The sequence below is a fragment of the Miniopterus natalensis genome, chromosome 4, assembly GCF_054644295.1.
Source record: "Miniopterus natalensis isolate mMinNat1 chromosome 4, mMinNat1.hap1, whole genome shotgun sequence".
In the NCBI taxonomy this organism is placed as follows: Eukaryota; Metazoa; Chordata; class Mammalia; order Chiroptera; family Miniopteridae; genus Miniopterus; species Miniopterus natalensis.
This window is the reverse complement of record NC_142084.1, coordinates 97,784,927-97,797,847: the sequence shown is the minus strand read 5'-3', so window position 1 is coordinate 97,797,847 and position 12,921 is coordinate 97,784,927. Positions and strand designations below refer to the sequence as shown.

The window sequence follows — 12,921 nt, the reverse complement described above, 5'->3', positions numbered from 1 at the left end:
CTGTGGCCCGTGGCTGGCAGGTGGGAGGAGGGGAGGAAAGGGTGGGAGGCGGCCACAGAGCTGGGCTGGGGACCCTGCCTCCACTTCATCTCTAAAGTGGGGTAATGACAGGAGCAGAGTGAGCGGGTCTCATTGTGCAGGTGGCCCAGGCCCTGGGCTCCCCGATGGCTTCACCACCCAGGCCAGGTGTGTCTGCTTGGGGGGTACCTCAGGTAGCCGACGCCCATCAGGCTGCTGCCGTTCACCTCCAGGATGCGGTCTCCCAGCGACAGCCGGCCGTCAGCCGCTGCAGGGCTGCCCGGGAGCAGGGTCTGAATGTAGAGGCCGGGGGTGCCCAGGGGCGTGTGCTGTAGGGGACGCAGAGGCCTCAGGGCTCCGTGGACCCCAACAGGATGGTAGCCCCAGCAATGGCCACCTCAGCTCCAGCCTCAATGGAGAGGCCAACCTCGCCCAGGTCACCAGTGTGTCCGCAGCACAGCACTGGCCACCACCACTGTCCTCAGGCCCAGGACAGACACCCAAGGTCTGAGAACAGAGGCTGGGAAGGTGGCTCCTGCACAGGCCCTTTCCCTTCTCTCACATCCCACCGAGGTGCCCCTGCCAAGTCCCTGGTCCCTTGGCGTGGGCTGGGCCCCCTCAGCAGGTTCGGCAGCTGTGGCCTGTCTTAGGTAAATAGGACCCCGCCGCTCAAGGGACAGAGGAGCCCAGGGGCCACTCACCATCCCATCGATCAGGCCCATCCCCAGCCCGGAGGGGCCTCGCTCCAGCTCCACCAGGAACACGTAGCAGAAGTCATCGGTGCTGGAGCTGCGGCTGGAGGGGGCTGGAGGAAGCTCGTCCTCAGGGGCCACACAGTCTCCTGGGGGGACAAGAAAAGGGGCAGGTGAGGGGCATGCTGCTGTCCCGAGACCAGAGCTCCAGTGAGATGCCCGTTCAGGAAGATGGTGAGCCGCAAGCCCCAGACCTCCAGGGGGGTAATGGAGCTCGGGGCCTATGTGGGCGACACCCTGTGTGCCTGGAAGGGGCACCTGGTCCCCCTGTGGCTGCCCCTGGACACCAGCCTCTCAGAGACTAGCTGTTACCAGAGGGCTATACGGGGCTCTGCTGAGGCTCATACCTGTCTCCCCCTCGCCAACCCTCCCCATCCACAGAACCTTCTAAACCCCCCTCCCTACCCGGTCACACCGCTCAGTGGTGACTGGCTGTCCCTCCCAAGTGTCTGACCCTGCTGATGGAAGGCTCCGGCCCCCAGCCCAGCACAAGGCCTCTAGGGAGCTTGCCCCCCTCCAGAGATGGGGTTCTTCTCACCTTTAAAGCCGCCACTCCCCACCTTGAGGGTCCCATGCTTTCTCTACCAGGTCAGTTGTGCCCACCTATTCCCTTCACCCCCCAGGTGACAGGCCTCAGGCACAGCCCAGGTGACCTCTGCCCTCAGGACAAACTCTAAACTGCAGGAGCACTGAGGACTCGGGTCAGGGCTGCCCTCACAGCCTGCCAGCCGCACCCACATCCGTGCACACACACTCCCTGCCCTCTGCTCTCCCATCCTCCCGACCCGATCCCTGACCCTCACATCTCTGAGGCTGATGCATGTCACCAAGTGGTCCCTCCACGACCCCCTGCAGAGGAACACCCCTTGTCCCCCGGGAGGTTGCGTGTGGCCCAGCTGCCCTGCTGCCCTGGAGCCTTCCTGGCATCTGGGCCGTGGGCATTCATGGGCAGGAAATAAAAGCCCGGGACACACATGCCACCAGAACCCTGAGGGGGGAATGACCCAAAGGGACCTGCCCAGGTGTCAGCAGGACCTGGGGCTGTGAACTCCATGCAGGTGTGAACTAGGGACAGGTCTCACCTTCTGGAGTTGCCCCCGGGGAGCCACCTGGTCCATTCCTCCTTCCTTCCAGAAGCGCTTTCCCGCAGGGGCCGCCAGGGTTGGGCCAGTCAGGGCCGGTGGGCTCGAGTGGGGTGCTGGGAGGCGTGAGCAGGCAGGAGGAGTCTGTGTGCAGGGATCCAGCCTGGGGGGCCTTGCGGTTCCCACGGCCCTGCTGCCCTCCTGGAGGACCCTGTGCCCGGGGAGCCCCAGCCGAAGGAAGAGGGTGCACTGGGCCGCCTTCACGGGCTCCCCTGCTGGGGGCTCTGGGAGCCAGGGGGCAGCTCTGGCCCTCGGGGTGCCCCTCAGGGGTGGGGTGGTGCGGGCCCTGGAGGAGAGAGAGAGCGAACTCAGGCACCCAACTCCTGTCCGGGCAGAAACCAAGGGGGCCCCAGGTCTCCCTACTGCTTCTTCCCCAGGGCCAACAGCTGTCCCTGCATCCCCCCTACTGTCAAAGCCGGAGCCACCGGCAGTACCTTGAGGCCCTGGGGCTGGGGGGTCCCATCGCTGGGGCTGGACTTGCTGCGCAGGCCCCACAGGAAGTGGCGCAGGTAGAGAAGGTGCTGGTAGATGCTGTCGTCCGGGCAGTCCGCCTCCAAGTCCACCTGGAAGCCCTCGCTCGGCAGAACGATGGGCGGGGGGTTCTCATAGGACTCCAGGACGTCCTCTGCGGGCGGGAGTGGGCTGCCTGACCACGGGCCAGAAGAGGCCGCCCGCCCCTCCTGACACTGGGGACCAGGGATCGAGCAGGCTGACCTGCCAAGGACAGTGGGGAGGGGCCCAGACCAGGGTAACCAGCCCAAACGGCGCTCTGGTCCCTTCTGGATCCCAGTGACCACCCAGGGTGAAGGACAAGGCCCCACCCTCTGGAGCACTGGCTGCACCCCCAGGCCCTGCCTGCACCCCACCGGCTCCCTCCAGGAGCTGAGCTGCTCAGCCCACAAGTCTGCAGCCCTGCGCTGACGCCGGCTCCTCCCGGCCTCCCCGGCCCATGCAGCCCCGTGCCCCTGGGAGCGGCGCTGTCTGCATGTTGGTCCCTGCGCTTGAACATGAGCCCCTCCCGCCAGCGGCGGGCTCTGATCCCAGCACAGGGCAGTGAACCGGAAAAGGGGAGGCAAACTCGTCTGCATCCAAGCCCCGCCGCCAGGTGAGCAGGGCTGGGGTGTCTGAGCCCTACTGCTCCGAGCCCTCTACCTCCTCTAGCCTCCGCCTCTGTATCACACACAGTGCTAATGAAGAGGGGCACGTGTGACCTGTAGGAAATACACGTGCGTCCATGCCCACGCATATGGTATGTGTGTGTGAACATGTGTGCTGTGTGAACATATGTGCGTGGGGTGTGTGAGCACATGTACTCTGTGAACACATGTGGGGGATGTGTGAACATGTGTGTGTGCGTGTGTGAGCACACACAGCACGGGTGCTCAGGAATGTTCCTGTGGACAGCACAGTGGCACCCAGCATGCTGGCTGCTCTTTCCCTGGTGGGCTGTGTTCTGGGTGAGACCCATTCTCAGGTTCCAGGAGGGGCAGGGATGCATTTGACCCGAGCCCAGAACTTACAACTTGGCCATGGACTGTGGGCTCCTTGACGCCCCAACTGTATGTCCGCAGGTGGGGGACAGGGCAGGGCACCCAGGGAGGAAGGCAGCCCAGGGCGGAGGTACCAGGTGCTCCGCAGGCTCCTCCAGGGAAGGCCCGCAGGAGGCTCCCCTGCCCCCAGCAGCTCACCTGACTTGAAGGCGTCAGGGCGGTCCTGGGCGCCCGGCTCCCAGGCGCTCATGGGGCCCATGGCCGAGGCCAGCTGGTACTGAGTCAGGAGCCGGTGCAGCTGCGCAGGGCTCAGGGCAGGGAACTCGGCCTGCAGGCTTGCCCAGCTCATCTAAGTGACAAGAAGGTGCTCATGGTTACGGCCCCCGGATGGCATGGCCATCCCCAGGGACAGTCCACCTTCTGGGCTCTCTGGGGGAAGGGGTAGAAGGCCAGGGCTCCCGACCACTTGTCACAAGCCAGCACAAGGCCCCCCATGTCCATGTGGGACGGTGAGGTCAGTGTGGGGGTCACAGGAGGTGACTGGGTGTGTCTTGTTTTCACTCCTCTCCAAAGCTCGCGGGTTTCTCTGCCCGCTGTTCCGGCTCCGGATGTGGGGGCCACGTGCTGGGCCCGGTGCGAAGCTGCTCCGGCTGCTGGGCTTTTTATCCGCTGGTTGCTCTTTCAGTGTAGAAACCTGGGGCTGTGGGTTGGGGCTGTCCTGGTGTCTTTACTCCCTGGCAACTGTTTTCTCCGCTTTCTGGACTCCTGCTGTTTGGACACTGGGCCTCGTTCATTGGTCCTTTAATTTGTCTTTCTTCCCCTCTCTGCTCCTCTCTCGCTTGATTTTATTGCCAACATCAAGAGGCCTGGGTGTGGCTATCAAGTGTCTACGCTGAAGGGATGATCAGTGTCCTCAGGCAATGTGGGGAGGCACAAGGGCGGACCTGGGGCTGTCCTCTGGCTAACACCCATACCTACGCCCACCCCCACCTGAGCTCAGGACAGCACTGTTTGCCTGGAGGGGGTTCCTGATGATGTGAGCTCCTAGAGTCCATGCCTCCTCTCACGCTGTGGTTCCTCCAGGCTGGTGGTGCTGAGAGGTCACCCAGTGGGCCCGAGCGCCCTCTCGTTTCCGATTCACTGGCTTTCTGCTTTCCGGGCGATTTCCTGGCTCTGTCTTCCAGCCCTGCTGCTGCAGTTTTAATTCTGAGGACTCCTTTTTGTTGTTAGTCTTAGAACCCTGTCACTCTTAGTTTTACGGACACTGTGTCTTATGTCTTATCTTTATGAGGATACAAGTGGCTTTTTGAAGTTTCTTCTCCCTGGACGGTTTGGCCTGGTTTTGTACAGCCCTCAAGCTGAAAATGGTTTTCACATTTTTAAAGGGCTTAAAAATACTACTAATGGTTTTGGACTGAGACATCTGTGCCGCAGAGCCTAAAATGTGTACATCGAAAAGTCTGCCACCCCTGACCTGTCTGCTCCGACCTCGTTGCCCCGGTCCCCGGGTCACACCTGTGGTGGAGTGGGTGCTGACGTCTGCCTGGCGATGCCCGGCCAGAGCGTAGGCTCGGCCATCCAGGCCCACTCAGGTCACCCGTGTCGGCAGCCTCCAACCTCCCCGTGTTATCCCTGACCACCAGGCCCGCAGAGCCGGCCACCTCCCGTACAGAGGGCACAGGCTGAGTGACAGTGGGCAGGCTGGGCCCAGCACACAGTAGGTGCTTGCCACAAGGAAGGCCCTTTCCAGGAGCAGATCCGGGTTTCCCCAGCCTAGAGATCTTCGTTTTAAATGTCCCAGAAATAAAGAGCCTTCTGCCAGAGTAGACAACCCAGCCGGTGGTACAGGAAGGGAACACGGGGGGACGGGAGAACCTGCTGCTGCTGCCTTTCCTGTGCCTTCGTACTGAAGAAGAGCAAACACTGAAAGCAGGTGAACTGCAGCGCGCAGCTCAGTAGCTGCTCACCAAGCACACGTGCCCGCACCGGCCCAGACCAGGAGCACAGCAGCACTGTGAGCCCATCGCGCCGGCAGGTCGGTAGTGGCCGCTTTGGCAGGGCAGGCTGTCCTATAGGGTCTTGAAGCCTGTACCGTGGGAGCCACAGCACATGCTCCTCGGGGCCCGATTCTCCCACCCAACCTCGTGTTCCGCATTTGGCGGGTTGCCTGCAGCGGTGGCAGGTGCCTGCTCGGGGCTGTGCCGCAGCTACCTCCTGGTGACGAGTGTACCACCCTACCCATCACGCTGCTCTTGGCTTTTTGCTCTTTTCCATTATGTGTCCATCTGCATGTCACTGATTCTGACGCCCTGTTATTTCCTTCCTGCTTTGGGTTTGACTTCCTTTTCTTTCTCCTGCTTCACAATCATCATTTCAGCCTTCCCTGTTTTCTAACAGATACATTTTAAAGCTATTATTTTGCCTGTTAGCACTGCTTTAACTGCACCCATGAGTTTGGTATGTGCATCTTCATTTTCACTGACCACCTTGACCCAGTGGAGGTCAAACTACCACCAATTCCACTCTGCATTTCAGAGTTTCTGCTTAAAGCCTTTCCCATCCCAGGCCCTGGAGCTTCAGAATTTTGTCAGATGTCATAAGGGGAAAACCACCAAGCACTTCAGGCTCCTCGAGTATCTTACATTTGTCTCCCTAGCCTGTAAGATGGCCAAAGCTGTTCCGGTCTCTATTCCCCAGCCCTGGCCCGATCTGGAGGAAGGCTGGACTTTCAGTCTCACACAGATCCTGCTTCCAGATGAGACAAATGTCCACAGAGGAAAAGCAGCAGCAGAACAGCTTTGTGGTTCTCCCTCTGTAGATCTGCTACCCCAGTCCCCGTTGCTTCAGGAGTTTTCTGGTGCCTTTAAACAGATGACTATGTGTTGGTCTCAGCCGTCCACACTTCCCAGGTGCTCAGTAGGCAGCAGCTACACCATTACTAATAACAATAGTGACGGATGCACACAGGAGGTTTTCTGGGTCTTGTTCCCTTGGGTAGAGGTGTATTGCTCCATTTTTTAATACCAAACTGAAATGTCCACTGTCCCCTCATGAATATCATGCCACCCTGGCTATGCTGGAGTCAGCTCAGAGCTTTGCCTGGAGATGGCGAAGTAGCCACATTACTGACTTGGTTCAAACATTTCCCTCCAGATGCCCTTATTCCTGGGGCATGTTTGGGGTTTATGCTAGGCAGAAGGGGACAGCACTGGTCTGGTTTCATTGATTATCTATGACAACTGTGTCAGGCAGCTGGAGAGGGAGGAGGGGGAGGGGATGTATTAGTTTCCTGTTGCTGTTGTAACAGATGACCACAACACAGCAGTCAGAGCAGCAGGAATGTGCCCTCTTACAGCTGTGGGGTCACATGGCCTCAGATCCAGGTGCTGGCAGGGCTGTGTCCCTTCCGGAGGCTCCAGGGCAGGGTCCGTCTCCTAGTTCATCCTGGTTGTCAGAATGCAGTGCCCTGCGGGTGTAGGGCCGAGGTCACCATTCCTGTGCTGGCCTTCGGCTGAGGCTGTTCCCAGCCCTAGGCAGCCACTGCAGTCCTTGGCCCATGGCCATTCCTCCATTCCTCCAGCAACGGTGGGTCGAGTCCCTCGTTTCCCTTCCATCCCATCTCTGAGCATCTTCCACTGGAAGGACCTGTGTGATTAAACTGAGCCCAGGGGCTAACCCAGGGCCATCTCCCATCTCAGGGTCCCGAGCTTCAGTCACCTCTGCAGTGCCCCCATGCCATGTGGGGTCACAGAGTCAGTTGGGGATCAAGGTCTAGACACTGACATTTTGGGGCCTTTTTCCTGCCTACAGGTGGGAACAGCTGTGGAATGGAAACAACTCTGCAAGTTCTCTGAGGCCCAGAAGCACGTCCACCAACTCTGCCTGGTCTGTAGGCTGGTGACTCAGGAGTGACAGCACACAGTCCCCGTCCCATCCCCACTGACCTGCTGCCCCTTGAACACTCTGCACCACGTACCTGGATGAGCTGGGCGCGGGGCGTGGCCAGCAGGTTGAGTGTGCAGGAAAGCTTCCGGAAGAAGTGCTCCCCAGCCTCCCCAAAGCCAGCGCTCCTGGTCCACTCCAGGAGCTGCTGCAGGCGGGCACAGGCCTGCACGCCTCTGGGCCAGTGGAAGCAACTCAGAGAGGGGCCTGGAGAGGGAGCGGGGGCGGGTGGGTGGGTGAGGCCTATGTTGCCCATCCTCCCCCAGAGAGCCAGGCACCCGCTGGTCCCGTCCCTGTGCCCTCCCCGCCCCCCCGCCCCCCCCCCCCCCAGGCCTCAGAGGATAGACGTGAGACCTTACATCGACCTAAGGCATGAACCTGCTGTGGGCCCCTCTCTGGAGGGGGTGGGGTGGGCATGGGAGGTGGGGGTAAAGACAGCAGGGAGGGGCTATGACAGCCACTGAGTCCCAAGTGCAAAAGGACATGGTGCAAGTCTACAGCCAAGCCCCCTTGCTCCCACCCAATCCTGCCCTGCAGACCCCAACTCAGCCTGGGAAGTCCACAGTGGTGACACCCATGTGCTGGGGGCTCATCCCTGGGTTCATGTCCCTGTGCCCAGCAGCACCCCTGAGCCCCTGAGCAGGGCAACAGAGGAATGTCTGCAGTGAGGACTTTGGGTGGCAGGGAGATGGGGTCAAAAGTCACATCACATCTCTGAGCCTTCCCTCCTCTCTCACAGGGGCTATGGGACTGCTGGAGACAAAGGGGACCAGGAAAGGCTTGAGGGGCCCTGCACAGACACTGATGGAGCTCCTGCCCCCACAGGGACTCTGTGACATTTCCTGCTCCCTGAGCTTCCACCTGCAGAACCCTGTGGCACCCGCCCCCAGGGTCAGAAGGTCCAGACTGCGGCCCAGCGCCCTGGGAGCCGTCTCAAGGGTTCAGCCCGCCTCCAGGGAGGACGCTTATGTTTCCTGCAAGAAAGTGGTCCAGCCCCCGCCCATCCCCTCACCCTTGTCCAGCAGCTGGTTGAAGAGCAGAGTGCTTGAGAAGAAGAAGAGGTAGGCCAGCACCTGGGAGGCGATCTCGGGGTGCACCTGGCACTGCTGCAGGAGGTCCAGGGCGGCCTGGTAGACGGACACGACACGGCGCAGCTCCTCTGGCAGCTGGGAGGCCGGGCACCAGCTCTCCCGGGGCTCCGTGTGGAAAGGGGGGCATTCCAGGAGGGCCGGGAGGCAGACATACAGGGACTGGGGGCCAGAGGAAGACACCAGTGGTTGGCAGAGCCTGGGGCACAGGCCTCAGGGTGGGGGACTGACAGTGCACACACCAGTTTCCTACAAGAGCTGCCTGGGAGTGTGGAGGCTCAGCACAAGCTCCTGTGAGAGGTGCAGGTGACACTGACACCAGGAAACACAAAGGGGATCCAGCAAAGGGTCCGCAGACACCCTGAGTGTCTTGAGGGAGGAGAGGGGGAGGGTTTGGGTGAGGAGGGGCTCCCCATAGAGCTCAAAATCCTCAAATAGCAGGTGATGGGGGAAAAGCATGCGGCTCCTTCCAGGTCCCTGAGCCCCCCAGAGCCAGGAGGATGGGGCACACCTTGGAGATGTAGTACACGCACTGCTGGAAGGCGTACAGGATGACCTCCTCCAGCTCCGCCATGGCCTCCTCGCTGGCCGAGAGCGCACTGGAGAACAGGGACTCCTTTGAGCCTGCAGGACACAGCAGCACAGGTTAAGGAGGGGACAGCAGATGAAGACACCAGTCTCCCTGATGGACGTGCAGCATGGTCCCCACTGTCCTGGAAGCTCTGCTCGGGGTTGGAGGGCGGTGCTGGGTCTGCCAGGGCCAAGAATCGCTCCCAGCACTCAGGTAGGCCTCCCAGGAGCACAGACCTGCTGCCCTGCTGCTGGACAGCAGAGAGGAAATGATGTGCGAGGCATCGGAGGCCTCGCCCCGCCCACATCTGGACATGCGGCCGTCCCTGTCTTGCTGTTCATGGCACTTCCCCTTCGAGCTCGGGCTCCTGCCCCTCAGCCCACAGACAGCTCACTCCCCAGAAACCACCTGACCCCTCCCCAGAGCCTGGCCTTTGGGGTCTCGTTTGGGACCCTGACAGGGTCTGGATGCTCCCTGCAGCCTCACCAGGCTGCGTGAGGGGCCCCAGGTCTGGGGGAACAAGAGGCTCTTAAGTGGCTGCCAGCTGCAGTGCTCCCTTCTTCCAGAGGCTCCAGGCCACAGAAACACCCGAGGCCGGCGCCACTGCTGCCTGGAACACACGCGACCAGCCATGTCACAGCCTTGAGCCAGGGGGGACGTGGCGGAGAAACCCAGCTGCAGCCCTCTCACCGCAGCGGAGCGGTGTCCTGCTCAGTGTCAGGAGGTAGCCTGCAGCCCCCCTCCCTTCCTCCCGTGCTGGCTCCCAAGGCCCAGGATGGAGGCCACCCGTGTGGGTACCCAAGGACCCCCCAATCTACAGGTACCAGGCAGAGTCTCAAAGACTTACAGGAGGATTGTGAATGGGTGAAACACCCCCCTTAGCCGGGCTAATCTTCACCGGCCTACGTGAACGAGGTCTCCTGGATAAGAGCGTCACACACAAAGATTCTTTGGGGAATGAAAGGCGACTTTTCCAGCTCAGGACGGGACATCTCTGCTTTTACATCTTCCCACAGATACTTCCTGTGGGAGGTCAGGAGTCCGAGCGCCGGCCCTAACCTTCCCTTCACCCTCTGGTTGACGTTATTTTTCCTCTGAGCTCTCCAGCGCCTGCACTGCATGGGATATTGTCTCCAGGCCGCTCAGATCCTGCTGAGGCTTTCCTGCCAGCCGGCGTGGTCCCAGGGTTCACAGAGGCGGGACCCCCTCCCAGCATCCACCGGGCTGCATGACATCCGGGCTCCCCCACCAAAAATAACTTCCTCCTAAGACCGAGACAGCAGCTAAACGACCAGTGACCATCACCCACAAGCAGCTTTCCCAGGAAAACCATCCAGACGCCGGTCCCTGCGCAGTGGGTTCACCCAGCTGCGTGGTGCCGGCGGAGGGTGCAGTGCAGGGGCAGGATGTCGGGGGCCGAGAGGGGCTCGCTGGAGGGGTCCTCTGGCCCACCGTGTGCCACTCTCAGTTCAGCACGCACACCAGGCTGTCCTGGAAGGCAGGCAGGGCCCTCAGGGCAGGACCTCACCCGCAGCGAAGGTGTCCCTGTCCATGCCTCTTGATAAGGCAACTGTCCCATGAACACTGTGCCTAAGAGTCATGGGGAGGGGGAGGCTCCCAGCTGACTCTCTCTGCTGGAGCCAGAATCAGTGGGGTTCCTCGAGAGCATGCCCAACCTCCTGACATCTCGCAGGACAACATGCACTTAGAACGGGCCACAGGTCCAGACTCTCGCTGGCCAAGGCAGAGTCCAGAGGAGCCCCCCATGCAGGTCCCGCTGCAGTGCCTGCGACATTGGTCCTGGGTAGCTAGAGGCCTCCGAGGAGACTGCCACGCTTGGAGAGGGAGGTGATAAGAGGCCTCGAGGGGAGGACAGGGCAGGCTGGAGGGGAGAGGCCCTGGCTGGGCAGACTTGGGCAGGGCAGGTGTGCCCGTCACATGCAAGGGAGCCGGAAAACAGGTCGGCTTCAGGCGCAGGCCTCGTGGAGAGAGAGGGCAGTGGCCCTGCGCTGGGAGTTCTGACACCCCCCACGGTGTCCGACCAGGGGGAACAAGGGGCAGAGGCTGCAGGCCAGTAAGCTGTTTTTTCAGGTTCTTTCCTCCCGGGAGACAGCTGAGCATGCACAGACGCTGTGCTGCGTCCGCTGACCCAGCCCATGGGGAGCCCCAGCCAAACCTTTCCCGCCTGCAGCCTGGGCCCCGAGAGGCAGGGCAGCCAGGCCACGTCTACTCGGGACCCTGAGCTTGTGGTGCAGCCCGCGACAGACCGAGGTCCCACAAACGGGAGGGAAGGGTGAGAGCTTTGTCTTTGCCGTGGCAGAGAGAGAGGCTGTGTGGGCAAAACCAAGCTCATCCATGCGAGGCTGTGGCCCAGCCCCTGGGCGCCCGGCTGTCACATTCTATCCCACTGCAGGACAGTCCTGCTGCTCCTTGGCTCCGTCCCAGGACCCACCATGCCTCGCCAGACCCCACAGAGTCCCCGTAAGACACACACAGTGAAATCCCACGTGGCCTCGGGGCGCAGCCCAATGCCACCTTCCCCATGAAGCCCTCCCAGACTGTCCGTCCCAGTCACTCTCTCTTACTCTCTTAATCTTTTCACACTTTACTCAACCCTAAGATGTACCGTGTCCCACACTTTAGTCTCAGAAATTGACTTGCTCTCCTTGGTGACCCACCTCCACTCTGAAATGGTGGAGCGTCTCGTAAAGAAGGGTGGTTTAGGGCCGCAGCACAGGAGTGACCTGTGTCCCCCAGACCCCCAGGCAGAACACAGGAGAGAAGCCCATGAAATGATAAGGACAGTGCCAGGGCCACAAACGACAGGTACCAGGTGAGCCCAGTCGTCAGTGTCGCTTCCCCCTCAGGCAGCCCCTGTCCCGAGACGGCACGGTGACCGCACGCTGGCCGCGCTCAGCCTGCAGCTCGGCCTCACCTGCGATGTCCGGCCCCTGCTCCAGGCTCTGCATGTAGACGGGGCTCCGCTGCTGGATGAAGTAGAGCAGCTCCACGGCGTTGGCCATCCACAGCAGGATGTGCTGCAGGTCAGGCAGCAAGCTGCCCAGCGAGAAGCTGGCCGAGGTCACGGGGTCCTGGCTGCGGGAAAGAGACTGGCATCACGGGGACGCTCGCATCAGTGGGACACCAACAAGAACTACGACCAAGGCGAGGCTGGGAAATGGGAGGAAGATGCGTGACCTGTCTGACAGGGACAGCGGGGCACTCCCACCACCCTCAGCAGGAAGGCCCCCGGCAGCCACGGCCACTGCGAAGGACTCTGGTAAGCAAGCCATTTCCCGCCGGCGAGTGTTGAGTGTGCACGGGGAGGGGGGTCTTCAATCCGCCTGCAGTGCCGGAGCAGGGACTCCGATCCAGAGTGACCGGGGCCCGGGAGGAAGTGTGCGGGGAGGCTGGGCCCCATCTGCTCGAGTCACCCTGCCGAGCAGCGGCGGGGCTGAGGGACCGCAGGCGCCCTTCCCCAGCTGTCCCGTGCGCAGTCTCGTCCTTCTGACGCAACTGCACGTTTGTCCACAATGGGGCCCGTCTGTCCGCTCCGGGAGAGGACTGGCTTCGGGCCGCGTCTCCTTGTCCTCGCTGCCCAGCAGGTGCCACCGTGCGCCGCCCCCGATCCCGCAGAGGCCCGAGTCCTGCTCGCGCTCCGCGCTGGTGGGGATGACGCGCATGTGCTCACAGGCACCGAGCTGTGTCATTGGGAGAGGACTGACCCGGCGCTTGAGTCTCATTCCATTTCGTTTCCGACATCATCGCTCTTCTCAGTTGCACCCAGAACTTGAAGGCTCAGCCAGGCCTCTCTGAAAACCAGACCCCGGGTGTGGCCAGCTGAGCTTCGGGGTCATCCCAGCGAGTTCAGCGTCGAGGACACACCGCCCCAGCCCGGCCATACGCTGGGGCACAGAC

The 12,921-nt window shown here is 61.6% G+C and overlaps 1 protein-coding gene across 1 annotated transcript in view; it reads right to left on the bottom strand.

Moving 5' to 3' along the window:
- Positions 1-12,921, bottom strand: part of RADIL (Rap associating with DIL domain) — a 43,413-nt gene that overhangs the window by 457 nt on the left and 30,035 nt on the right. Inside the window, exons 5-13 of the mRNA XM_016213656.2 lie at positions 11,939-12,099; positions 8,944-9,056; positions 8,357-8,594; positions 7,379-7,551; positions 3,601-3,751; positions 2,347-2,537; positions 1,853-2,198; positions 720-859; positions 208-347 (exon numbers count right to left, since the gene is read on the bottom strand). Coding sequence (XP_016069142.2) covers positions 208-347; positions 720-859; positions 1,853-2,198; positions 2,347-2,537; positions 3,601-3,751; positions 7,379-7,551; positions 8,357-8,594; positions 8,944-9,056; positions 11,939-12,099 — 1,653 coding nt within the window. The remainder of the gene's footprint in view (positions 1-207; positions 348-719; positions 860-1,852; positions 2,199-2,346; positions 2,538-3,600; positions 3,752-7,378; positions 7,552-8,356; positions 8,595-8,943; positions 9,057-11,938; positions 12,100-12,921) is intronic.